At 41.7% G+C, this 24,756-nt stretch overlaps 2 protein-coding genes across 7 annotated transcripts in view; both read right to left on the bottom strand.

Moving 5' to 3' along the window:
- The window catches only part of LOC139302254 (DNA (cytosine-5)-methyltransferase 3A-like), a 51,514-nt gene extending 48,228 nt beyond the window's left edge, over positions 1-3,286 (bottom strand). For all 6 annotated transcript variants that reach the window (XM_070925896.1, XM_070925894.1, XM_070925897.1 and 3 more), the window contains exon 1: positions 3,147-3,286. The gene's annotated coding sequence lies outside the window, so the exon portion shown is untranslated. The remainder of the gene's footprint in view (positions 1-3,146) is intronic.
- A 4,642-nt stretch (positions 3,287-7,928) lies between these two features.
- The window catches only part of LOC139302705 (dystrobrevin beta-like), a 28,335-nt gene continuing 11,507 nt past the window's right edge, over positions 7,929-24,756 (bottom strand). The window contains exons 3-22 of the mRNA XM_070926411.1: positions 24,220-24,290; positions 23,876-23,956; positions 23,340-23,553; positions 23,052-23,137; positions 22,163-22,317; positions 21,866-21,965; positions 21,515-21,681; positions 20,084-20,208; positions 18,601-18,672; positions 17,979-18,056; positions 17,409-17,493; positions 17,102-17,181; positions 16,353-16,466; positions 14,054-14,150; positions 13,787-13,807; positions 13,382-13,535; positions 12,341-12,430; positions 12,116-12,163; positions 11,009-11,041; positions 7,929-10,330 (exon numbers count right to left, since the gene is read on the bottom strand). Of these exons, the coding sequence (XP_070782512.1) occupies positions 11,034-11,041; positions 12,116-12,163; positions 12,341-12,430; positions 13,382-13,535; positions 13,787-13,807; positions 14,054-14,150; positions 16,353-16,466; positions 17,102-17,181; positions 17,409-17,493; positions 17,979-18,056; positions 18,601-18,672; positions 20,084-20,208; positions 21,515-21,681; positions 21,866-21,965; positions 22,163-22,317; positions 23,052-23,137; positions 23,340-23,553; positions 23,876-23,956; positions 24,220-24,289 (1,845 nt within the window). The 5' untranslated portion in view covers position 24,290 and the 3' untranslated portion in view covers positions 7,929-10,330; positions 11,009-11,033. The remainder of the gene's footprint in view (positions 10,331-11,008; positions 11,042-12,115; positions 12,164-12,340; positions 12,431-13,381; positions 13,536-13,786; positions 13,808-14,053; positions 14,151-16,352; positions 16,467-17,101; positions 17,182-17,408; positions 17,494-17,978; positions 18,057-18,600; positions 18,673-20,083; positions 20,209-21,514; positions 21,682-21,865; positions 21,966-22,162; positions 22,318-23,051; positions 23,138-23,339; positions 23,554-23,875; positions 23,957-24,219; positions 24,291-24,756) is intronic.

Below are 24,756 nucleotides of genomic sequence, written 5' to 3'. Positions count from 1 at the left end.
TTAGTGAGTGTGACTATCTGCTGGATGAAGCATCAAGCAGAAGTACCATAGCTATGCAGGGCCGGATTAAGCCCCTTGGGGTGCCTGGGGCAACACCTAGCTGTGGGGCTCTATTGACCTCTATTGAGTATCTTGTTACCTCTAAGTATCCATTAGGTACAGAACTAACTGCAGACTACACATGACAGCTTCATTACATTTTACCCACAGACCAAGAAACCTAGTACCCCTATTGGGAAATACTGTCCTGCCACAGGTTTGCTGTGTGTCAGTTAGTGTTTCACATTAAATTCAATTTAGGAACATGCACCATGTAAGCATAATAGGAGCTGAAACAATAAAAGTATAAAAAGTTGATTTGGACACAGGGTTAACTTGCTTTAAGGTCCTTATGATTTCAGTTTGTCCTTTAGTGGTGCATACTCCCAATCAAATTTGAAACTAATAAAACAGACTCATTTCTACACAGCGATTCTTAGTTTAATACACCTCAAGCACTGATTTGGATCACTGGTTAGACTGTTGACCAGACTGTGTGTCCAGCTTTAAGATTTTAATGTACACCTGCCACCCAGCCTTTTTTAGACTTGTCTCTCTGGGCTATACACTGTAAATAAAATTGACTGAACTTATTTTACGTGGTCATAACTCAGCTGCACATTAGCATAAAAATTACACCACACGTGATGGCATTAGCCAAAGCGGCCTCCATTTCACTTCTGCATGTCGACTGTATCTTTGCGAGTCACTTCAGGTGTGCGATTTGTTCGGACTGGTGTCAGATACTGATCACAATCTGAACACAAAAGGAGCTTAAAATACAATGTTTGCATGTGCCTAAAAGAAAATTGGACCTCGGCATTGATTTGGATTTGAGCACAGTGTGAGTGCAGCCAATATGTCTGGCTTTCCTCAAGATGTATTGTACAGTATGTCACTCCTCACGCCGTGGCCTTACATCACCTACTGTGAAGACAACAGGCAGCAGGCCAGGGTTACCAGCGGAAAGACAGGGGTGGAAACTTTGCAGAAATGGGTGTACAGTATCCACCCCACACCCCCGGGGGCTCCCTGCACGAGTTCCAGGCTCCAGGCCAACCAACTCCTCGAAGTTATGCTTATTTAGGTCACCCACACACCTCATACTCCTATAGCAGGTCTCTGTACATTGATTTAAATTGTTTCAGTCTTGATGCAGCAGTGGTTTAAATTAGACCATAGCCAAAGGCCCAAGCAGAAGCCTGTACTGGAGGGAGGAGAAATGGTTGCGCAGAAAAAAAGCTTCAGAGGTATGTCAAGGTAGTTAGAGTTAGGCAGTGATAAAACAGGGAAGTAGGCGATTTATCTTCACAATAAAAGCATAACATAGCTAATGTTCTTTATTGTGTTTATTCAGTTTAAATAGCTCTTCACTTGTCTGTTTCCTGTCCTCTTACTCTGTCTTTTTTTTTTTAACACTTGCAGTCCATTTTCATAGAAATCAAAGTGGGCCGTAGCCAAGATTTTAGATTTTAATAAGGTCATCTGAAGTCATGAGTCCAATTCCCCCAACACACCGTGCCCTAACCCTCAGAAGCTTTTGACTAAAACACCAACAATTAAGTCTCTAATACATTTTTATTATACAGATTTGTCATGATTTATCTATTCAGCCATATTTTCTGAAAGATTTTTGTCTCCAAGCCTGTTTGAAAGCTTTCTCCACAATGCCTGGAATACAATTCTCATGGGGAAGTGCAAATCCTTTATTCATTTATTTGTTTATTGTTGGCCTGAAAGTAGTGAAATTCTGGGATCAGCAAAAAATACCCACCATGTGTTAAGCTTTGTTGATTGTATAATGTAAACTCCACCTGGGTTGCTAAAACTCCAGGATTCCCAGAAAAAGCAAGACCACTGTGTCCTAAATGTTAGCTGTCCAAATACTGATAACCCCCAGATTAAATTAACTCAACAACTAGTGGTCACAGCACAGCTGATAGTTTTTTTCTATTTGCTAATCGATTAATTGTTTAAGCCATTTTTTAAGAAATACAAATTCAATGGTTTCAGCTTTTCAAGTCTGAATATTTTCTGTTGATTTTTAGTCTTCTGTGACAGTAAGTTGAACCTCTTGGAGTTCAGGATTTGTGGTCAGATAAAACAAGACACTTGAACATGTCATCTTGGACTCTGGGTAACATCTACTTTTCACTATTTTCTGACATTTTATAGACCAAAATATTATTTGATTACTCAAGATATTAATCTATATATTAGTGGCAACCTTACAACATATTCAACTGAAAATACAATTTAAATCTTTCAGTAATAGAATAGAATTTAAGTTAGGGGCTTTCAATCTGTGAAATATTTATTGAACACTTCTACAATATCTATGAGATCAAACTGCTTAAAATCTTAACAGTATCGGCAAACAAATCTGTTTACCTCAGTGTACAACGTTCGTCAATGAGACTTTTACTTTTAAAGTCTGCGCCGGAAGTGTCGTCGTTGTTCCTGCTAGCTTGACGGAGCCCAGCTTTATGACAATTAATATTGGGAGCGACCTCACGCGGCCTTTACCGGACGGCCTCTCATAAACGGCGTATAATCCCGGCGGGGGTGTGCGCGGGGCGGGCAGCCGGTGAGAGACACGTGTCTGAGTGTGTAGCGACGATAAGCTTTACTGGGTCAGGTAAAAAACACACAGGGGGGGTGCGTTTTAGACCGAATGCACTCAGTAACCTCGGCAGGCGCGCGCCCGCCCGCTCGCTCTCCGCGGAGGCGACGGTTCCGCGCGCTGATGTGTCTGTCTGCATCTGGTGGGTGAAGAGGACGGTGCGCTCCGGTTTAACGTTACCTGCTGGTGTCGGGGGACGCTGGGAGTTGGGGGTTACGCTGCACAACGTTTAACACACACACGTTATTAAGCGTTTGTCCGGTTACCGTGATTTTCCTCCAACCGTAGAAAAGAACTCACCAAGTTCACTCGCCCCGTGTACGAACCGCTCCGTCTTCACGCGCACATCATCTGCTAAAACGGAACCAACGGTTTGGCTGCGGAGCGCGCGAGCGATGACTTTAGGAGATGACTGTAGCTAACTTAACGGCTGTAACGGGTGCCGGTGTGCGTTCACGAGCCAAAATGTAATGTTTATATTTACCGTGTCGTCCGTCCCTCAGGCACACGGACCCTGATGGTCGTCGCTCTCTCTCTCCTTCACTCTCGATCTCTCTCTCCCTCTCTCTCTCTCTCTCTCTCTATCTCTCTCTCCCTCTCTCCCCCTCCTCGCGCTCTACCGGGTCTTCTCTCTCCGCTGCTGGCTCGCGCTCCCCCGCCTGCTTCTCTCTCACCCCCTCTCTCTCTTTCTCTCTCACCAACCGGCCTGCTCGCTCTCTCGCGAGCCGCAGAGGCTGCCGCACCGGAGAGAAAGCTTCCGCGAGGTCCTAAAGTCTACAGACTCGGCGCGCGCACGCGCTCACATACGCGCGCGCGCACACACAGTGAAGCCCGTGGAGACAGGTGTAGAACAGACTGAACAAACTAACAGCAACATTCCCCTGAAACAAACACCAGTGAAATGTCACTTTAGACAGAGCTCAGGGACAGCGGACATATTTCAGAGCAGGTTTAGTGACGTCATCATGAGAAGCTGCTGAGTCAGTAAATTCCATTTTATATTAATGTACATGCTGTTGAGTCTGCACCATGAAATGTGACACATGAGCAGAACCCTTGTTGAATATAAATAGCTTATAAATCACCCCCCCATCTAGAATAACCCTCTTAGACTGATTTAAGTTTTAAGTTGCTTACACACACTTCCAAGAACAATTTACAGGAAGATAGAAATAGACAGCAAAGCTGAACAAAGACATGTAAAAATAAACAAGCAACAATGACCAACAACATAAAAGGTCTATATACAAGTCAAGTGTTTGGGTTGAATAATATTCAAGAGCAATTAACGTAAATATTCACAACATCAGATATTCTTTTTAAATCTACAGTGTTACATTATGGGTTGTTTGTAGCCTCATTGTTTCTAAGCCAGCAAGTTCCTTCAAGTGTGTCTTTTAGACCTGAAAGTGTCTAGGAATCTTACTTGCGGGAGTTTCTGAGGGGCTCGTGTGACGTGTTTTACCGCCACAGAAGGAAATGAATTCCTCCCGACGTATTCACTGCAGGAACCAAGCTGAGCCTGAATCGTCTGTCAAGCAGTTAATAAACTGCTGGTGTCACAGATGACGAGGAGCTCAAAGAGGCCGAAAGTCTGAAAAATCCTTTCGACAGGCTTCCAAGAGCCTGACAGGAGAATGTGTATTTGAATGCTTTAATAGAAGTATTTCATGTTTTTACTAATATTCGGGTAGATTGTGTCCATCAACATCCCTAATCAAATTTAAATCAGACCCCCAGGGGGGCCTGAAGGCTCCAGGTTCACTGTGTGGTGTTTGTCATAATTGGACAAATTCCAAATTAATTAGTTACAACTGTCAAATATACTGAAGTGACACCCAGCATAAGGACCCGGATTAGAATCTAGTTTTAAAGCTGATATTAATGTCGATATTGTGCTTAGATGGCATATATTTCAAAATCTTTTTGTGTTTAAACAATTTACCACAACACGTTCAAGTTGTTTTTGTTTGTTTTTTGTTGCTAACAGAAAGGTATTGTTAAGTAGTTTACTGTTACAAGAGACATTATTTTGTGTTTAATCAAAATACCCGAGCCTATCACCGGACAAAAACGTCGACACTGGAACGATTCTGCAAAACCTCCAAATATGTTCAATGCCAAAAGATTGTGGTTGTGGTTGATAAAGGGGACACAATGCAGACAGAGGGGGAGGAACAGGGGCTTTGTAGGGACCCAGCTGCTCATTTCTGACTCAGGTTAATGTCCGGCCATGATCATAATCATTGGAAAGGGTAGCACAAGCGTTTGATGTCAGCGTGTTGCAGCCTGAAGGCAAACTGTCATATCTGTCTGCTTTTGTCTTACAGGTCAGGGTCAAGTCTAGGCTTAAGATTTAATGCCAAACACTACTTAAACACTGTCCGTCCACTTTAGCATCAGTAATACTTCAGTTACTGTAGGAGAAGAACCAAACTTCAATCGCTCTTTGGCGATTATTGCCTTCGGGCACCAGTTCCCAACGTTTTGTTTGGCACGTCACATCTTAAATCGAACCAATGTCTAACCAATTTGCAAGCAGACTGATGTTCCCTCCTTAGATTTTTATTGTTTTTTCAACACAGAAAGCTATGATTTCAGAAAAATCGGAAAAACAAGTAACATAATATGTGTACAAAATACACTTTCCCCCCTTATTTCCTATCTTTTTAATCATCTCAGAATTGTCTTGTCTTGAGGGGGGTCCTTATCCCCAGGTTGGGAACCACTATGTAAAATGTAGTTTTCTTGGGTTAGAGACAGTTTTACAAACAGCTACTGTTGACACACAAAGGTGATTTTATTTTGTTATGTTTTCTCTTGGTTACCTGTCTCCACCTACAACCTACAAGTGAATGCAACACACTGACCCGTTTTCTTGTCTGGCAGGTTTGTTTCTTCTGATTTTGGTTCTTTTCTCCTCCGGGTTCCTCAGCAGGTGAAGTTGAAGCCTGCTGCAACAAGTTGAAACCTGCTCTCTAACTGCCGCGTACTCTGTATTCTAGGAAAGACAGGAGAAGCAGTAAGTGTAGTGCGAGCCGATCAGGCAGACTGAAATCTTAAAGAGTAATTTGAAACATAACACTATTCACAACACTATGAGAGAATGCATGAGTGGTATGTTTCATACTGAAGTGTGGATTCAGTGTAAAACATGTAGAAATGTTCACCAACGTCTAGAGATAGAAAGATGGATGAAAACAGCTCTGTGAAGTCGTTCTTACTAGGGCTATTATTAGTATTGATCTCTCTTTCAATCAACTTTTTAATGGTTTAGTCTGCAAAATGTCATAAAATACAGAAGAACGCCCAGCTTGATGTCTTTAAACAGCTTGTTTTGTCTGACCAAACGGTCCAAAACCCAAAAAGCATCCAATTTACAATCACATCAAACAGATAAAACAAGCAAATCCCCACATTTAATAAGCTTGAACCATAAAATATTTAGATGAAGTCATTTGACAATTGATTTTCTGTTAACAGCTAATGTACAAATTGATTCAGGGATAACTTCGCCAGCTCAAACTGACTTTTACTGCTTTCTGTCCGGTTGATTTTTGCCAGTTGGTGCTCCAGAAGAGAAGTTTAAACTCAGTTTGACCTCTGAGAAGAAGAAAGTGTTTATACCTCTACTAAACAGGGTCATAACTGCACATTGTATGTGTGTGTGTGTGTGACTAAGTATAGGAGGTGGGTGTGTGGGGGGTTATTTATAGCAGTCAGCGAGGTCACCAACAACAGACAACCTCAATGAGCTTTATTCACTCTATAGTTTACACCCCCACCTTGCATACACACTCTCACAATCGCACATATACAACACAAACACACACACACACACACATACACAGAGTCGTGACCTCTGAAAGGAAGCTCATGGGAAAAGTGAGAGCTGCTCATCCATACTAATGAGGACACTAAATCAGGGAGAAAGTTAAAAAGTCTCAACATGCAGGAGAAAAAAAAACCCGTGGGTGTCCACGCCAGGGTGCTTTTTTTTTTATAAAAACTGGGTTATTATGACCAAAAACAGTCACAGGAAGAGGGAAGAAGTGTCTCTCCCCAGATTATTGTGATCAGTTTGTTCAGAGCGCCGCTCTCACATTCCTATCATTCCTAAAATGGTTGAATTGTGATGGCTACAGTGGTAGAATTAACTAAGTGCATTTACTCAACTACTGTACTGAAGAATTATGCCATATTATACTTCTACACCACTGCATCCAGGGGGAAATACTGTACTTTCTACTCTACCGCATGTATTTCACAGCTCTGGTCAGATCCCGAATTTACATGGAAAACACACTCTCAGCTGTTAAACTGCGATGCATTACAGTTTAAAATACCCAAACAGTATATAAAGTTGTTACAAATTAGCTCCAACTACTATACGTTTACTATTTTGCAGTACTTTTACTTGTGATACTTTGTGCATTTTGCTGCTAATAGTCTTTTACTTTTTTCAATGCGCAACTTCTTTCACAGCGATATATAACTACTAAGAATGTAATTCCACTTTATACTTTCACTTCACTACATTTCAGAGAAAACCATTGTGGGCCACTTTTAACTCCCCTACAATCCTTTGGCATCAATAATATAATATACTCTATATCAGTGTAGCTTTGATACTTTGTGTACATTTTGCTGAGGGACCTGAATACTTCCACCCCTGGATATTTGTGTCCTGTCATTCCTAAAGGGGTTGAATTTATTAGTCCAGTACGTGATGTAGCCTGAACCAAGGTGACATTTTGCTCGCCTGAGGCTCCGTTTTACTGTTAGCCCAAAACTGCTTCATGTTAGTCGTTTAAATCAAACGCATGCTCCCATTTTCCATGTAGCCCACATCTCAGATTTCTCTTGCCTCTAGTTTATTTTTCTGCAGAGTTCACAGTAGTTTTGGAGCCGCAGTGCCATGGGATTTGGAAAAGCTGCATTCCAGACGAGAGAAGTGAAGGAATTCTACAAACGGGTCACTTTCCAGGAATAAAGCAGTAGTTTCCAGCGTGTTTCACAGATTTATTACATTAGATATTGTTTTGCCAAACTGTAGTAAGAAGCAGACTTTTAAAGAACACGAACATGAACAAGCCAGGAGGGAACACAATGTTGAGCTCATGGAAGAGCTGTGACATAGGAGTGGAAAGCCATGGATGCGTTATTGAATTATACATCATGTACCCTTGTTTGTATGTTGCCGCCCAGCCGTGCGAGTCCTCGGGATAGAGACCCAGCAGTCAACAGACGGACGAAAGTCAAGAACTTGGCGTTAAATATTATTTATTGCAGATGAAACACAGATCAATACTTTTCACTCACACCGTCGGCTCAGAGCTGAAGGTGTTTACAGTTTTCATGTCAGGACGAGTCTGGCCTGTCAGTCTTGATTTCTCTCTCTCACACACACACACACACACTGAAACATGATCATTCATTTCTTCAACCATTCATACAGTCAGTCGAATCATTCGGCGGACTGAAACTGTGCTAATCCCAGTCGCAAGCAGTCAATTGAACAATGTGGAGGGCTGGTGAAGTCTGAAAGAAAAGACTAACTGTCCAACAGCTGAGCACAGCTTCCTATGAGCGCAAGGCAAAACCCTGAAAGGCTAAAACAATTAAAACAAACAAACAAACGACCTGTGAAAATAAATCAACAGACCTGGCACAAGCTCATGTTTGATTTGCACACAGCTATCAGCCTGATAAGATTTTTGGGGTGCTGGGAGTAGTTTGACATCCGCAGAGGACTTCAACTCCCACAGTCCTTTGCATTTTACAGGGCGCTTGAAAGGCATCAAAGAGTAGCAAAGTGTGAGGAGTTATTTTGGGCAGGAAGGGTTCAGAAAGTAAAAGTCCCCTTCATGTTTTGCATAGGTAATGTTTGGTAACTGGCAGTTGGGACATGAAAAGGTACAAGACTGTGTTTGTAAAAAAAACTTTAAGGAGAAACGTCCTACAACTCCCAGGGAGCACTGCAGTAAGAAAGGTCTCAGTTTAAAATTCAGTTTAATTCTGAGTCAACTGTGGAGAAATTCAGCAACAGCGGTGCTCTGTATCTCAAAACAACAAACAAAACCAAAACTATCTGCCTATCTGTCTTGTTCTGCACCACAGCAGTGGTTCCCAAGCTTTCAAGAGGTGTGACCTTTTGAAATGAAGCACTTCAAGTACATTCACTGAAATGAAATTGTGGCACTTATTCTCGATGGCATCTCTTTGATCCACTGAGGCTTGGATTGTATCTTGTTTGTAAGTCGCATTTGGAAAAAAGCCAAATCAATAAATAAATGTATTAAGTTTTTTTTTTCCCCCATTCTCTTATTTTCTTTCTGTTTTCTCTCTTTTGTTGCTCTTCTGTTCATCTCAGGCATTTCTTGCTTTTTGTTTTGCTCAGGAGGAATTGTGTCAGCACTGAAGCCTTCAGTCTTACCTGCCTCTTAAGGACTGAGCTTGCTTATTGCTGCCTTTTAATTCTCCTTCTCTTGTTGTCGGAAAAATAATTGTGTGTCTGTTTACATGGTTTCTTGATATGCAATATATGCAATAAATAATTAGTCAGACAAACAAATGAATGTGGCATTGATTTTTTTGGAGTCCTGAAGAGGTGAAAGTGTCAACATTTCAAAAAGAAAAAGCAAAAAAAATGAAAGAAATTCTTCCAGAGCTCACTTCTCCACCCAACTCTGTTGTTACACTGACCCTGTTGAAGCAAATGGTTTTATATTCTCTCTCCCTCACACACACACACACACACACACACACACACACACACACACACACACACACACACACACACACACACACACACACACAGTTATCAGATATCTCCTCTTTGACTGGAGTCCCACTGCAGTACCGAGGTACACAGAGAGGCCTGGACAACCTGAGCTGCTATCATACCAGCACCCACGGCACTAATCTGATGCGGGTTTCAGACACCTGGACCAGGACCGGGACTTTAACTTTCCACCCTGGATTGCCCCTGCCCGGAGGGGGGTTGGCAGGCTGGGCTGGGCTTGATACAGCAGGAAACGTCCCCTTAAAGCTTATCGTCTCAGCAGGGCCTGACCACACTCATGTACGCATAAACACACAAACTGAATGAAGAAATGGCAAAACATCAAATCAAATCAAAGCAATAAATACTAAGCACACAGTGCCGAAACTTAAAACGGTACAACTCACTTCTCGTCGTTTAAACTTTCTTTTGTTTCCCCTCCACTTTTTCCCTCCGACGTGGCTACATCCTGTATCTCCATCCTGAAGCTTCCCACCACATCTATCCCTCACAGATTTCCTACACGCATCTTTCTGTCGCTTCACGGCGTCCGTCTCACTTACTCGACCCTCTCACGCCTCCAAAATGCAGAGCACAAACACACACACAGACACACGCGCTACAGTACAAATCAGTAGGTTTCCGATTCCTCGTTTAGCTATGCATGATCAAATCATAACAAAAAGTAAAACCACAGTGACAAGACACGCACAGAATCACAGCTATACATCAGTAGGAACCCAGCGGTCATTTGGTGTCCAGCATCGTGATTGGTTGATTTGCATTGGAGCTCTAATCCCCATTGGCTAACGATGAATATAAGAAGATATATTTGAATCCCAGCAGGGTCAGTCTTCTTTGGCCGTGATGAAACATCAGTCTGCCTGAGGGGAGAGTGACGGAAGAGTCAGACAACTAATCAGAAGTTCAATTTCTTTTATATTCTGTCATGTAGTATTAAAAGGAATAGTTTAGACATTTTGGGAAATGCACTTATTTGTTTTCTTGTCAAGGTAGATGAGAGGATTGACACTACTCTCTTGCACAGTAAACATGAAGCTGGAGCTAGCCTGGCTCAGACCACAAGTAAAAGCATCAGCCAACCAGCGCCTCTAAACCTAATTTATTAACACATGATATCTCGCTTGTTTAATCAAGTTACTGCTCCCTGCCAAGAAATGGTCCGGCACATGACCTCCCATAAAACCACAATATTGAATTTTGTACAGATGAGCGAATGAGATTTAACGTGTTAATTACTGAGCTTTAGAGGTGCTGGTAGGTGGATTTTACTACCTTTCGACTGAGCCAGGCTAGCTGTTTCCCTCCGTTTCCAGTCTTTATGCTAAGATAAGCTAACCGGCTGCTGGCCATGTCGTCTCCTGGCAAGAAAGCCAATAAGCATATTTCCAAAAATCTACTTCAGTTTTCAAAAGGTAAACACCACTAGAAAACACCATCACATCATTGCAAATTTGATCAATTACATAAAGTTCTTTTTTGTTGTGTTGTACAAGAAACTAAAAGTAATTAAAAAAGGGTGATTACGTTGAATCACTTACTGTTTTCGTTTGTCCTGCCATCATTTTAACCTGCTAAAAGAGAGAAAGAAGGTTTTGTTAGCAGTTAGCAGAGGACAGTGCAATCTGAAGCTAAAACAAGTGTTGCCTGTTTCTGCCAGAAACTGTAATAAGAACCAGACCGCTTCTTAGCATAGAAACATAAAACAAGACTGTACTTGGCAGGTGCTACACAAATTGACTAACTGCAGAGAACAAACTCTATTGTGGACAGTCAAACGCAGTATTTTACCTTTAAACTTTAAGACTTAACTGTGTTGAACGTGGGGCTGAACCCTGGCCTCCTGCCTGTCTGGCTGTTGGGGGGTCGGCGGGTTAGTGCGGCAGGTTAGTATTCTAAGTGTTTAGTCTGAGGAGGTAGTTTCGCCACTTCGTCTCTGCAGGCGGTCCTCTTGTAAAGAGGGGGGGCTCCATAAAGCATTTCTAATGAGATGGCACGTTAATGAAGCTCGCTGCAGTGCAGACGTGAGCACCTGGAGAGTAAGCGGAGTCGTATAGAGACTGTGCACGTGGTCACACAGACGTGCGAGTAAAGCCGCAAGCACAGGAGCATTTCAAGTATTAGTAAAGAGCTCGTGATGTTATACAGAGTGACTTTTACTTGTGCAAAAGAAAAATGAATCCTTGGTAGAAAGTACATTTATTCTAAGTAATGTACTTAAATACCATTTTTAGGTACTTGTACTTAATTGACGAACTTTTGACGAACTTACATTGACCCCCCCCCCCCGAACACAAACACTACTTATACGTTATATTAACGTACATCACCCCTGTCCCCCCTGCGTTACATTAACGCACCCACCCCCTACTGGACACTTTACCTGGACACTTTACTTTATTCTGGTCACTGCACTGTTGTTATTTATCTTATCTTATTTTTATTTTTATTCTTAGTCTTATTTAGCTTTTATATTCTACTTATTTGTTATCAAAACAATAGCACCTTCAGACCACAGCAAATTCCTTGTAATGTATAATACTTGGCAATAAACAGTTTCTGATTCTAATTATTTCCAAAGTAACTTTTTTCACCACCGTCTTAAAAAAAAAGAAAGAAAAAGCGAGATACTGAATAGATTAACTTACCTCTGTCCTTTCCGTTCAGCAATCTCTCCTCTTCCTCCCGAGCATCATCTGCTCAGAAAAGACGGCATAAAAGGTCAACATATGAAGGACTTATGTGTCAGACCAAAATGGTGTTACTTTCTGAAGATTTATTAATAGATTTTATAAAAATCGTGAGACACGGATCGTTTGGATGCTACAATATAGTACGTATATATGGATATATATATGTGTGTGTGTGTTTACCGGAGTGGAGCTCTTTGACCAGTGAGGACACGGTGTTGGTGATGGAGTCGGCTGCTACCAGGAGGTCGTTCCTCAGGTTCCTCCTCGGGCCTGAGATGGAGAGATGTGAGAAAAAGAAAACAATAATCACATCACAGTGCAAAGATTAGATTTGAATTAAGATGAATTAAAATGTAAATATTATTTTACCCTCGTGATACATTATCATTCACTTTATGAGGTCTGAATTAAACTTTTATGCTGTCTGTATAATACATACATCTAGTATGAGCGCAGTAGAATTCTTTAAACACACACAGTGTACGGTTTAGATCAGCAAAGCTGTTTTTACAATCTTTTAAGGCCCCTGAGGCAAATTTGTGATGTGTGATTTTGGGGCTGTATAAATAAAACTTTAACCGATTTCAATTTTCTGATACTGTAGAGGATATGTTCTTGTTAAACATAGTATTTTATTGTGACACAGCATTTCCTGACAAGTGGTTTCTAATACAGGCTGAAGGTTTTACAGTGCACCATGAAATGTTAATAAGGTGGAACTAATGTGAAACACTGGCTGGAAACAACGTGTACGTTTGCGTTGTGGAGCTGAGCAGAGATTCAATAAATGCATGCGGTAAACACAACAGCCAGTTTTACAGATACACATTTAAAGAGAAAAAGAAATGTTGCCTTTAATCTGCAAACCTGAAATGAATAGCTTGATTTAAACGCATCACTTACAAGTCATGCTTAAAGAAAAGCAGTTATATGTTATATATATTATAACATTTTTCCAACTCATGTGATGTCTCATACAAAGTCTTTACAGGGAAATTGTTGAGCTGCTCAGAAAAGTGGTGCGGCAACATGTAAACCCATGTAAATCCTGACAGAAACTTCTCTCCTGTCCCTTTAAATCCATCACTCCCTTACTGTACTTTGTCTCAGAGCTATAACTAAACCAAAGCCATCAGATCTGCGTGTTACTTCGTGTGCAAGACCCAAAAAAACACACGATTATTTTATGGATGTTTTTTTTATTGTAATTTCCAGGCTTACCTTGGGCGAACGCTTCCTGTACGTCACCACCCACCCCAGCGAGTGAATCTTGGGGAGAGTACATGTGAGCTTGAGGAGACGCAGCACCCACAGAGCGGACGGTTGACGGGCTCGGCCGAGAGGGAGAGGCGTGGGAAGAGCCAGCCGCCTGCGCCTGAGAGATGGATTTATAAGGGTTGTTACACATCGTTATCACCATTTTACGAGTTCAAGAAACTTGTCATTTTTGTTGCAGCTGACTTCATCTCCACAATGTAGTAAAAGTTCTGTTGACTGCTGGAAAAAGCCATGCCATTATTTAAGTCCCAATTGGAAAAACACCACAGTTTCCTCATTGTGTGTAAAGTTGACTTATTTGGACATACATTTCCCACATTTACACCAACATAAGGGTGATGAACTTACTGCCTGCCGCTGTTCCTCATCCTACAGGGCCACAACATGGGCAGTCGGAAAACAAATGGGGAGGAAAAGGATGGAAAAGAAGAGGTCAGATACAGTCAGAGCTAGAAAAGGTGAAATTATTAAGGAGGAAAAAAACAGAGGGAAAAGTGAAGCTTGTTACTGCGAGGACAGACACAGGGAGGTGTGAAGACTTTGTCCTCTAGTGTGTGACAATACACCATGCTGAAAACAACAGTCTGTGTGTGTGTGTGTGTGTGTGTGTGTCACCTTGAGCAGCTTCATCAGTCCCTCCAGCTGTACCATCAGTTCCCTCCTGCTCTCCTGCAGAGACGACATCCTCTGCTCCAGCTCATCTTTCCTCTGTCTGCAACACACACCAGCCCTCCATTACTGTCACATAACAGAGTGTCAGGAGGCAGCAATACAAGAACCCGAGTGCAAAGACTCACAGAGAGCACAGAAGACACAGTTACACTGAAATCATTTCAGGTTGTAAAGGAACACAGAAAGGCAACAGGACGGAGAGCTCTGAGATCAGCCTTACTGGCCCCCATTTACTCTTTGATTTAGTACACATTCATTTGCACTAAGCCACATAAACAGTATCGGTCTCCATGAGTCAGAATAAAAAAGTGGCGTAAATGTAGGTAACCCACAGGTGGATTGGATAACCCCCCCCCCCCTTACACCTATGCAGACAGTTGACAAGTCGCCTGGTTAGCGAAAAAAGAGACTGATGTGACTCAAGAAGGCTTTTGAGCTCTTTCGAAAGACTCCCAGGAGATCAGAAGCCAGGAGTGAGCAATGCCAGAAAAATTGTAGAGAAATCAATGGAAACATTGACGGTTGGAGATAAAAATTAAAAAAAAGCGAGGGAACACAAGATCAGGAATCCTTGACATTTTCCTGGGTGATCGTTTGTTTCAGGGTTGGAAGAGGAGACTCAGAGAAGAACTGGCTGACTGGAACATAAGAGCATCATGAGCAGACCACAAAACCTTGAAACCAAACTTTGGACCCTTGAAAACACAATCAAGACAGATGTATACTGGTTTTCAGATGACCGAAGCAGGAAGGGACATTCACCATGCACTTAGCACTGGTTAAAATGGCTCTAGAGTAGACCACCAAGGCTTTCAAAGTATTTGAGAAATACAAATTGCATCCAAACTGCATCAAAATGATAAATTCTTACTATTTACAGTGAGCTGGCAGCAAAAAGAGGACACGATTTAAGAGTCTGCGCATGTAACTAACATCTAACAGAGTAACAAGCAGATAGAGGTGTTTACAACAGTTTTTTTTCCAAACAGTATGTGGTCTGGATGAGAGTTTAAAGTAGGAGCACAGCTCGTCTCTTTCCTGCTTGGCTTTCCTTCACATGGTAGGATAAATGAGTAAATAAACAAGTAAAACAAGAGTCTGAGTCACACAGTAACTCCAGGCTTGAGTCATTATGATCCCAAAGTAAAGCTTCAACAGGGAGTGACACAAAGGCACAAACCCCTTTCGAAAAGCTCTAAAACAAAGATATGAGAGAGATGTAGATATATCTGAAAAAACACTGGCTAGTTAAACTGCGCTTCATATTAACATCATGTGGCATGGAGGGAAGTGATGGGTTATCATAAGACAACTCCAGAGAGCAATATTACTGATATCGACTGTAATTCACACGTATTGGATGAATCGTTACAGTATCTGCTGTTGAGATGTGAAGAAGGAGGGGAGAGTTGGTCATTTCAGGGTGATAGTTACTGTGCACTTAACAAGTTACCATCAAACTAGTGTAGTTACCTTGAAGTATTTCAGTTTTGACTACACAAGAATACCATTTCATATCAGATCATTTAAGAGCTTTCAGAATGCTACATTCATCACAGTATATTTCGAATGCTCTAGTTAAAATCACTTTCAGAGAACTGAACAGTTCATATTGTGATTTAAAGTCACCATGTGAAGAATTTGTGAACTTGAATTTGGCGCCCCCGAGTGGCCAATGCATACTGCTGCCAACAGCAGGACTGAAAAAGGTTTCACTGAGATCGTCTCATTTTTCCCACAAACACAATAAGTTGAAGGATGCTTCAATCATAAAAAACGATACACAGTGGATTTAAAGCTGCTCTTCATCATCATCACCATCATTACTGCAACTCTCTCACTAGCAGATCAGTTGATGCTTTATATCAAGTCTCCCGCCTCTTCCTTTGAGTTTTTGTTTTTACCGAAGAGCATAAACATGTTGGAAGTGATTTTTACGTTGGCTTTTCACAAAATCCACCATCTGTCGCCGCCATCTGCCATAAAGCACTCTCCCTCTGTGCTGCAAAGCAACGCGGCAGATTTCCCGCCAAATCTGACACTGCTGCACACAATGAAGAAAACACGGAGTATGGGGCTGACAAACTTTTTGAAAATGATGCTGGGGAATTATGTCCGTGTGTATGACTCACAAGGTTGTAGTTCAAACAAACTAATAGTCGTTATAATATGTATTTGTGCAGCAGGGGAGCAGACTACCCAGCACCACGCCAGTGTGGTCTAAGGCGGAGTCTGTGTTTACCTGAGCAGACGAAGCTCGGCCAGCAGAGTCGGGTTGGTGCTGCCTTTCTCCGGGCTGGCCTGGCACGCTGCGTCATGCTCTACGCGGAGACGTTTGATCTCTGCCAAGATCTCTCTGGGAAATGAAAAACATACCGGTCAGCTGAGGCTGAGGGAGCGTTACATGACTGAACAGACTGTGAAAAGACGCACACACACACACACACACACACACACACACACACACACACACACACACACACACACACACACACTTCGGCAGGCTTTTGCAGATTTCTTGGAGGAATGTGCATGTCGGATTTAGGGAATATAGTTTAAATCTGACAAGCAGTTGCATTTGGGAAATACAAACTCAAACATATGCAGATACACATATTGTAGACATTAATTTATACAGTAGACAAGCACAGAACTATACATAAAGGACACCTTTATTGTGAAGGGACATACAAACAACACATTCATTATTTAGAAGCTTTCAAAAAGCTTTAATTATTGTGTCAGTCAGTATACTTTTATACACTTTTAACACTGACAAGTTGCATACTTTCTACTGTTTTTTTTCCAAAATAAGACCGATGTTCTCTAAACGTTGGGTAAAACTGGGCAGGGACACCAGTGTAACCCCCAGACAGGGACGCCTGAAATCCTAAATACAGCCACAAATACAACTACTGGCTTACAAAAAAGCAGGAGTCAAACAGGAATGAATTAAAAAGAATAACTCATCCACTATTGACTCATTTGTACCTGTTTTTGCATTCCAGCTGAGCGATGAGCTCCCTCTTCTGTTTGTTGACATCAAAGTTTACGCTCCGGTTAGGTATCACCTGAAACACACCAACAAAAATCACTGGAGCTTGTTGGTTTTGCACTGACTGTTTGCTGACCCTTTGTCATTTAGCAACCAAAACAAGGTCTTAGTTTAGAGCTGCGGCTTTAAGATTAGAGAGGTTTCGCCCACAATTGTGTGCCAGAGCTCTATGTATATGTAACGTAGAAGTACCTGATTGTATGTATTTATGTATTTGCAGTTTACTGTGTGTTATTGACTCACTCCTGCACCGTCAGTCTCTGCCAGTCGGGAGGTGTAGCGGGCGATCAGTTTGTGCTCCTCATCTTGCCTGCTGGGACTGTCCACACTACTGACACAAAGAGAGCAGAGAAATCAGCAACACAAACTAATAGATAGATGTGTCAAATGTCTCCTGTGAGCAACCGCAGGTGAAAAATGGGAAATTCTAGCCTTTATGCTATCGGCTTTATACTGGAACAGCCTCATTTCTGTTCACTGACTAAACTAGGCTGAAAGGATGCTGGACACATTGGGATGTTTTGTGTACTCAGTGTAAATGTTGCCCCGGGGGCTGATTGTGGACAGCAGTTTTTAAAATCGCTGGCCTAATGGAGACTCAGTTGACAGCACAACCAGCAAACACAGCTTGGAGAGATGATTTACACAAACATTTCTTTGTTTTGACTTTATCTTTGCTCTTCACTAACATGATGATAAACCACTAGATCAAATTTGGATACACTTTGACTAATTTAAGGCTAACTGTGCTGCACCGTGCCCGCCTCGTTACACCCTACCCGATTGCCTTATGTAACCACCCCCCTCTCTCACCATGGGCTGCTCTGGAGGCGATTCACATACGCAGCGATCAGAGCGTGTTCCTCGTTCATGCGCCGAGCGGCTGCCAGACTGGATGAGGGGAAATAAACAGTCAGAATCACACGCTGATTATGATCCCATCTCATCAATTTGCAGGAATTACACCGACAGCTTTGTTTCACACTGACAGCCGTGTATTCTTGATGGATGCGTATGATTGTGTGATGCGATAGATTGTTTCAGTATTGTCAACAAAAAGCATTCAATTTACTATCACATAAAACAACGAAAAGCAGCAAATCCACACAATTCAAAAGCTGAAACACTGGAGTGTTTGGCAAACGTTGCTGCAAAAATTACTTAAACGGAAAACTAATTTCGGCAAAGACACCCAAATAATTGTATTTTCAACAAATCTAATCATTGAAATGAAATTAGTAATGGGTGTAAAGCTCGTGTAGAGGAAATAATCATTTATGAGGAACAAGGGAATGAAGCAAGCCCATTCATGTTGACTCAAACACGTCATTACCCATGGACTTAAACTCCAGAAAATTGGAAACTTCTATTCAGACTGCACAAAATATGTGAAACACTAAACTGGTATTTTTCCACTCCCCATGTCAGTCTTTACCTCTTGGAGGACTCGGGCGCTGATGAGGACAGCAACATGGCCTCACTGGTGTTCCCAATGGGACGACAGGGGCTGCACACACACACACACACACACACACACACACACACACACACACACACACACACACACACATGTATCAGACACGTATTATCAACAGTATAAACACAGAGTAAGGTGACAACAAGAAATCATTAAAACTCAAAGTCCTGCCTGTCAGAAAACACACATTCTTTCACTCACACTCACACACTCTCACGTGCTTTTGAGTGCAATCATGCAATAGTGAATTGTGTGAGCAAACACAGACAGGGCAAAGATCAACAGCGGGAGAGAGAAAAAGAATGAATGCAGAGCTAGAGGGGAATCGAAAAACAACAGAAATTCAGAAAAACGCAAGTCGGGGAGAGGAATAAACCTGACGCGGCATCATTATAAGCATACTCACATCTGTGCTAAGTGCGGTCTCTGTGTGCTGGCCTGAATATGTGCCCAGTGCTTGGAGGTCTGTAGTGACCCAGTCTGCCGGTGTTTGGAAAATCAAACAGTGTGGATCCACCGCACAGGGCGGAGCAACCAAAGTGGCTGGCTATAGAGGTGGGACTTCAGAGGTCCCGTGTTATCTCAACTGCGTGCGCACATGTAACTGTACCGGTGAATAATGGACCAAAATGTCATTTTAGGCAGAGAGTCTGCTCCTTGGTAGTAAATGTTTCACTTTCTGCGATGAAAAGTCACTTTTTCCGAGTGTTAACTTTCCCAGTGGAGCTTCTACAAAGCCCTTCAACTGTGCCAGAGCCTGAACTTTAACTCGTGTCTTATGCAGCATTAATGTTGTATGTACTTCTTTATGGGGCTGGGAAATTATTCAGTATTATTGTGTATAGGCTTTCAGAGGAATATTGTGCAAATATGATACATTTGTGTAAAAGGTTTTATATCATTTTGTTAACGATTCCAAGAACATTGTAATTAAATATTTATATTTCAAACATATTGCTAAGCCCTCCCCTACCATGTGACATTGTTTCCATCCATATTGTTTGGTAACAGTGCTATTTACAATTCAAATGACCGTGAGACTATGTAACCTTTGCTCAACAGCGGCCACTGTGGCCATGAGTGGTAATTACAGGATAAAGTATATATATACATATTATATTTGAGTCAGTCAATAAAGCACACTGACTTCATCATTAGGCGACTGACTGAAAGTGAGTTGAACCAAAAGTAGGAAACAAGTAGCATATATTCTAGTGAGGTACAATCTGTTTTCTTGTTCTGCTTTTATGATAAAGTCATTGAAATGCTTCTCTGTGATAACTAAGAAGTAACATCTTACATTAGCTGCATCCTTACAAATTCAACATTTCATTTTCATGACAAAGAATGAGCTATTTCTTCTATTAAAACTGTCTTGAAATGGATCACTCCCAAGCCACTCTTGTGTCAATCACAAGTGTGCTGTGCTGTGAGGTCTTACACTATGTTGGTGAGGTTAAGGGTCCTCTCAGGTTCCTCCGGGTAAACTGGATGAGGGGGCTCTCTGGACGACACACAGCCCAGAGTCCTGCTCAGGGCTCGGCCAAGCTTCGTCGCCGGCGACTTCTACGCATACGTGTATACAGATAAACAAATGTCAGTTCAATGTTCATAAGCGGTGTCACATTTGTAATACAGACATTTCTGCAGCAACGTTAACTGCATTTAAGAGCAGGGCTGAGCCTCATGGATAAAATAGCAAATCTTTCTTCTCTCCAGGAAATCATTGAGGAAATATTTGTGATAAATTGCACTTATGTACATGTATTATGTATGTGCATATGAACATGAATACGTAAGGAATGTTACTTTCACTTATTTGTATTTACATAATCACGTGAAATTGTTGTTGTATTTTATGTGTATGGACCCCAGGAAGAAAAGCTGTTGTGTTGGTAACAGCTAACAGAGATCCAAATAAATAAGCAAATAAACAAACAGTTGGCTGAGTGATTAGAGTGAATAATAAGAGATTGAAAATATTCACATCTCATTTACAACTTAATCCCTGTTGAACATTTGATATTGAATAGATACATTCCTAATGTAATGCTTGTGTCAAGTTACAACTATTTAAAGACCAGATGATACGTTCTGGCTTCAGTGTATGCCGCACACCTCATCAAACAGACAGGAGTGGCTATTTCCTTAGCGCAACAGTAAAAATGAGTGCTATTCAATGCTGAAAGGAACCAGATAAACTGAGAATAAAATAGAGCCCAAAACTGAATCCTGTTGGAAATGATATGTAAAGTCTGCTGAGGATTATTAGGATGAGTTGCCTGTGATGAGAAGATTCGATTGGACGGGCAGGAGCTGCACTAGCACAGAGATTTATCCCTGAAACTGAAACATTAATAAGACAAATTATGCCAAGCCTGGTTGATGAATAATTCAGCAACTATGTTTCCATCTATTAATACATAATCTCTTCATTGAAAACAGTCTCTCCTTCAGGCGAGTGCAACTTCTTTTGGAATATCTTATCGTTTTATAGGATTGTGACATTTCCATTCAGATTGTTGGAAATAAATACATCATGGTGAGCAAAATGTTGACAATATTTTATTGGAAATAAATCTGTATTTGGCTACTTTAAACCAGATTGTCTAGATTTTAATCAGCTTAAGATAATGCTAATTCTAACCTTAAACCTAACTCCAAGTCTTAACCGTCAAACAGCTCATTAAAGAAGTGAGGACCAGACAAAATGTAATCTTATATTAAGTCTTACTTTCCAAGTGCGCTACTGTCAAGGTCTAAAATTCATAATGGTCCTCACAAAGATGAAGGTCCAAGAGCGCACGCTCACACACACACACACACGGAGTGCCCCCTGGTGTGATGAATGAGTAATCACACAGTGACTCACCCAGGACGAGTGCTCCTTCATCTGATGCTGGTTGCTATGAGAGGCGCTGGCGTTGCCACGCCAGAAGCAGTTCTGGCAGAGCTGGTAACCACGGCAACGGAGGCAGCGATATCGGAAGCCTGTCATACCATTGCCACGACAGTAGGAGCATGACACGGGATGATAAACTGAGAGAGAAAAAAGGAGAGGGACAGAAGTTTTAGCCTCGCAAACACAGACAGAATATAGTGCAAGTGCAAGTAAAACTTCAGGCGATAAAAAAATTGGCCAGCTGATATAAGTTTGTGTGTAAGTCTGTGGTGTATGTGTGTGCATGTCTGTGTGAGTGCGCGTGTGTCTGTGTGTGTGTACCATGCTCCACGTTAGCCAGGCGATGCATGAGAGGCAGCCAGAGAAGACACTGAGGAGGATCAGCTACGACGTCCAGGAACATGTTGAGCATCACCCTCTTCTACATCAACGATTACAAAAGGCAAAAAAATGAATCAGATTCAGTTCTTATAAACCTGCATGGAGAAATTGAGTTGCAGAAACACTGTGCATAATATTATACCGCTGTTAGAAATAGCAGGCAAATAGAGAAAATCAGGTTTACTATAAACTAAATCTATATGATAGAGGGCTGACGGATGAGGTGTGTGAGCGTACCTGCTGTGGGAAGCATGAGCGTGCTAAGGTGTGTGTGTAGCCAAAGGACGGCCCTTCATGTACAGCAGAGGGCAGCTTGAGAGCCTCCCTCAGAAAACCATCAAACTTGGACTGTACCAACACGCCGCTGGAGTCAGATACCTGAGAAAACACATCTACACACACACAATAAGGAAAACACTGCATTAAATTATATTAATTCCCATATCCATCATATCCACACTGCATGCCGAACCCCAACCCCAACCCCAACCCTGACCTTAACCAAAAGCTAAACCTAAATTTAATGGTCAACCTTGTGGGGACAAGCTTTTTGTCCCCAGACGGAAGGTGAGTCTGCATTATGTGGCTTTTTGAACACATTCTCGATTAACAAAAGAGCGGGTTAAATTAACATGAGCCAACAGCAGCATTGGCCTGCATTTTCCACAAGGTGGCACATATGTGACATGTGGTGTGTAGATATCTCCATACATGCTAAAATTCAAGCTGAAAGATTATAGTTATTATCCATAAATGCAGTAAAAATGTGAGTTTTATAGTAACATGCCTTAGGCTGTGGATTGTTGAAAATTAAAACGTCAGCCAGCAACACACACCAACGATTTAACATTCTACAAAGCGACTGCAAAATCACGCTAACACATGTATATTTACATTTTAATAAATGTTGATTAAAGAGCACTGTCTATACTGCACTACCATATAAAATAAAATACAAAAAACACAAATACAAAAAACGCATACTCTTGCTCCTGTTATGCTAACATTATCACTATTGCTATCTCTGTGTTTACGCGTGTGAAACCAGTAAGTTCAGGTCCATTTTCTGGGGCATGTGTCTGTAACAGATTCCAAGTCAGCAGTGATGGTATCGACTGGTACTCACAGCGGAGTTTGTCTACCAGTTTCCCTCCACACAGTGTGGCCAGCATCGCCTTCACAGAGAGCACCGTCAGACGGCTGTCTGGCTCACTGAAACACACACAAACACACATAACACATAACACATATGACGCTATAGTACAGTATATGTCACCCTCATTTTTACATAAAACCACATGTCAAATGATCACACGTGGATATGTGTTTCACAGTTAAACAACAGGATGCAAAAGGTGATCATCCAAAAACAATTGATTTTCCTTCTTAAGGATTTAGGTTTCTCTGTAGTCACCTGTCAATGGCGGCCAGTAAAAATTCGACCAACAGGACGGTGCTCTCCCGCGGGTTGATGGTGTGTGTGGTGGGCAGCCGCTTGCCGAGCTGGTTGAACAGGGAGGACACCAAGTTCTCCAGTCGGGTCACAGAGATGCCGGCGTTCAGCTCTACAGCGTTCAGACCAGCGTCCCGCACCGCCTCGATCACGTTGTATATGTCGATCAGATGTACTGGAATGTAAGTGAAGTCTTCAAAAAGCTTATTTTGGTTTAAAAATCTTCCCCTCTTTCTAAAAGTATCTAAACTAAACAGTTGACAGTGACAGGATTTTTTAATTCGGTCCACTAATGTCAACAGAAAGTGGCTTTATTTAAAAAGGGACAGGGTGGCATTTTATTATTATCTTATTTTCCTCCACAAAATATTTGTCACATAGATAACTTTGTATATCACAAACGTATCTCACAAAATTTTACATATTTCACATAACTTGCAACAGACTAAGATTGTCAACTGATGTTTCCACGCTGAAGGAGACCAGGGTTGACTTACAGTTGCATCTCTTCTGTATGAATCTGAGCTTGCAGGCTGTTCGATATGTAGAGAGACAAATGGCATCAAAGTTCTGCTCCGCTGTGACGAAAAGAAGAAGACATTTAGAAGCTCATTATTATGCATCCATGACAATGTCATCAATCTCAGACCATAACGACTCAAAACTCCAAACTCCTTCCATTCCTCAGAATGCTTTGCCACTACGGAGAATAGAGCTCTTTTTTTAAAGCACAGAACAAAGAAGTAAATAAATGATACAGGGTTGAAAAGAAGAAAATCCATCCTGGGTGTCATTTAGAGGCCATGTAAGGTTAATATATAAGGGGTCAAAGGTCACTCACCAAGTTCCACAAAGATCGGTCTCCCCTCTGCTCCTGCTGTCGCTGGAGGCCCCCTCTCCTCCATCACCATCCTGCACAAAACAGCAAAAAAAAAAGATGTATTTGTAAGGGACCATGTAAAACATTCAATATAACTGTTACTATTTGGTGTATTGTACCACAGTTAGCTTAAACCTCATTTTCCATCTTGTTTCTCCCACGCATGTGGCCACTGTGAGCATTGTTTGGTGTTGACTCAGTGCATTTCCCTTGGCCTTTCACAGGAAATATGATCGGGAAAGACTTTAAAGACCAACAGCAATCGATTCTTGAAAAGTTCTCCGTGTTTCTGGTGGATGTGATTTGTTCAACATTTTAAAAAAGCTACTTAAAACCTTAGAGAAGGGAGGGAAACCTGTGACAGTGACCGAAGTGTAACTGTAACTTTTATTTTTACACACAGGTCTACTGTATGCATACCGACACACCCATAAACTGGAGGCAGGCTCGGAGTCAAATTCAGGGCCACCAGAGGATGAGTGGAGTGCTTGGTAAATA

This window comes from Enoplosus armatus, chromosome 19, assembly GCF_043641665.1.
Source record: "Enoplosus armatus isolate fEnoArm2 chromosome 19, fEnoArm2.hap1, whole genome shotgun sequence".
Classification (NCBI taxonomy): Eukaryota; Metazoa; Chordata; class Actinopteri; order Centrarchiformes; family Enoplosidae; genus Enoplosus; species Enoplosus armatus.
This window is presented reverse-complemented; position numbering and strand designations above follow the sequence as displayed.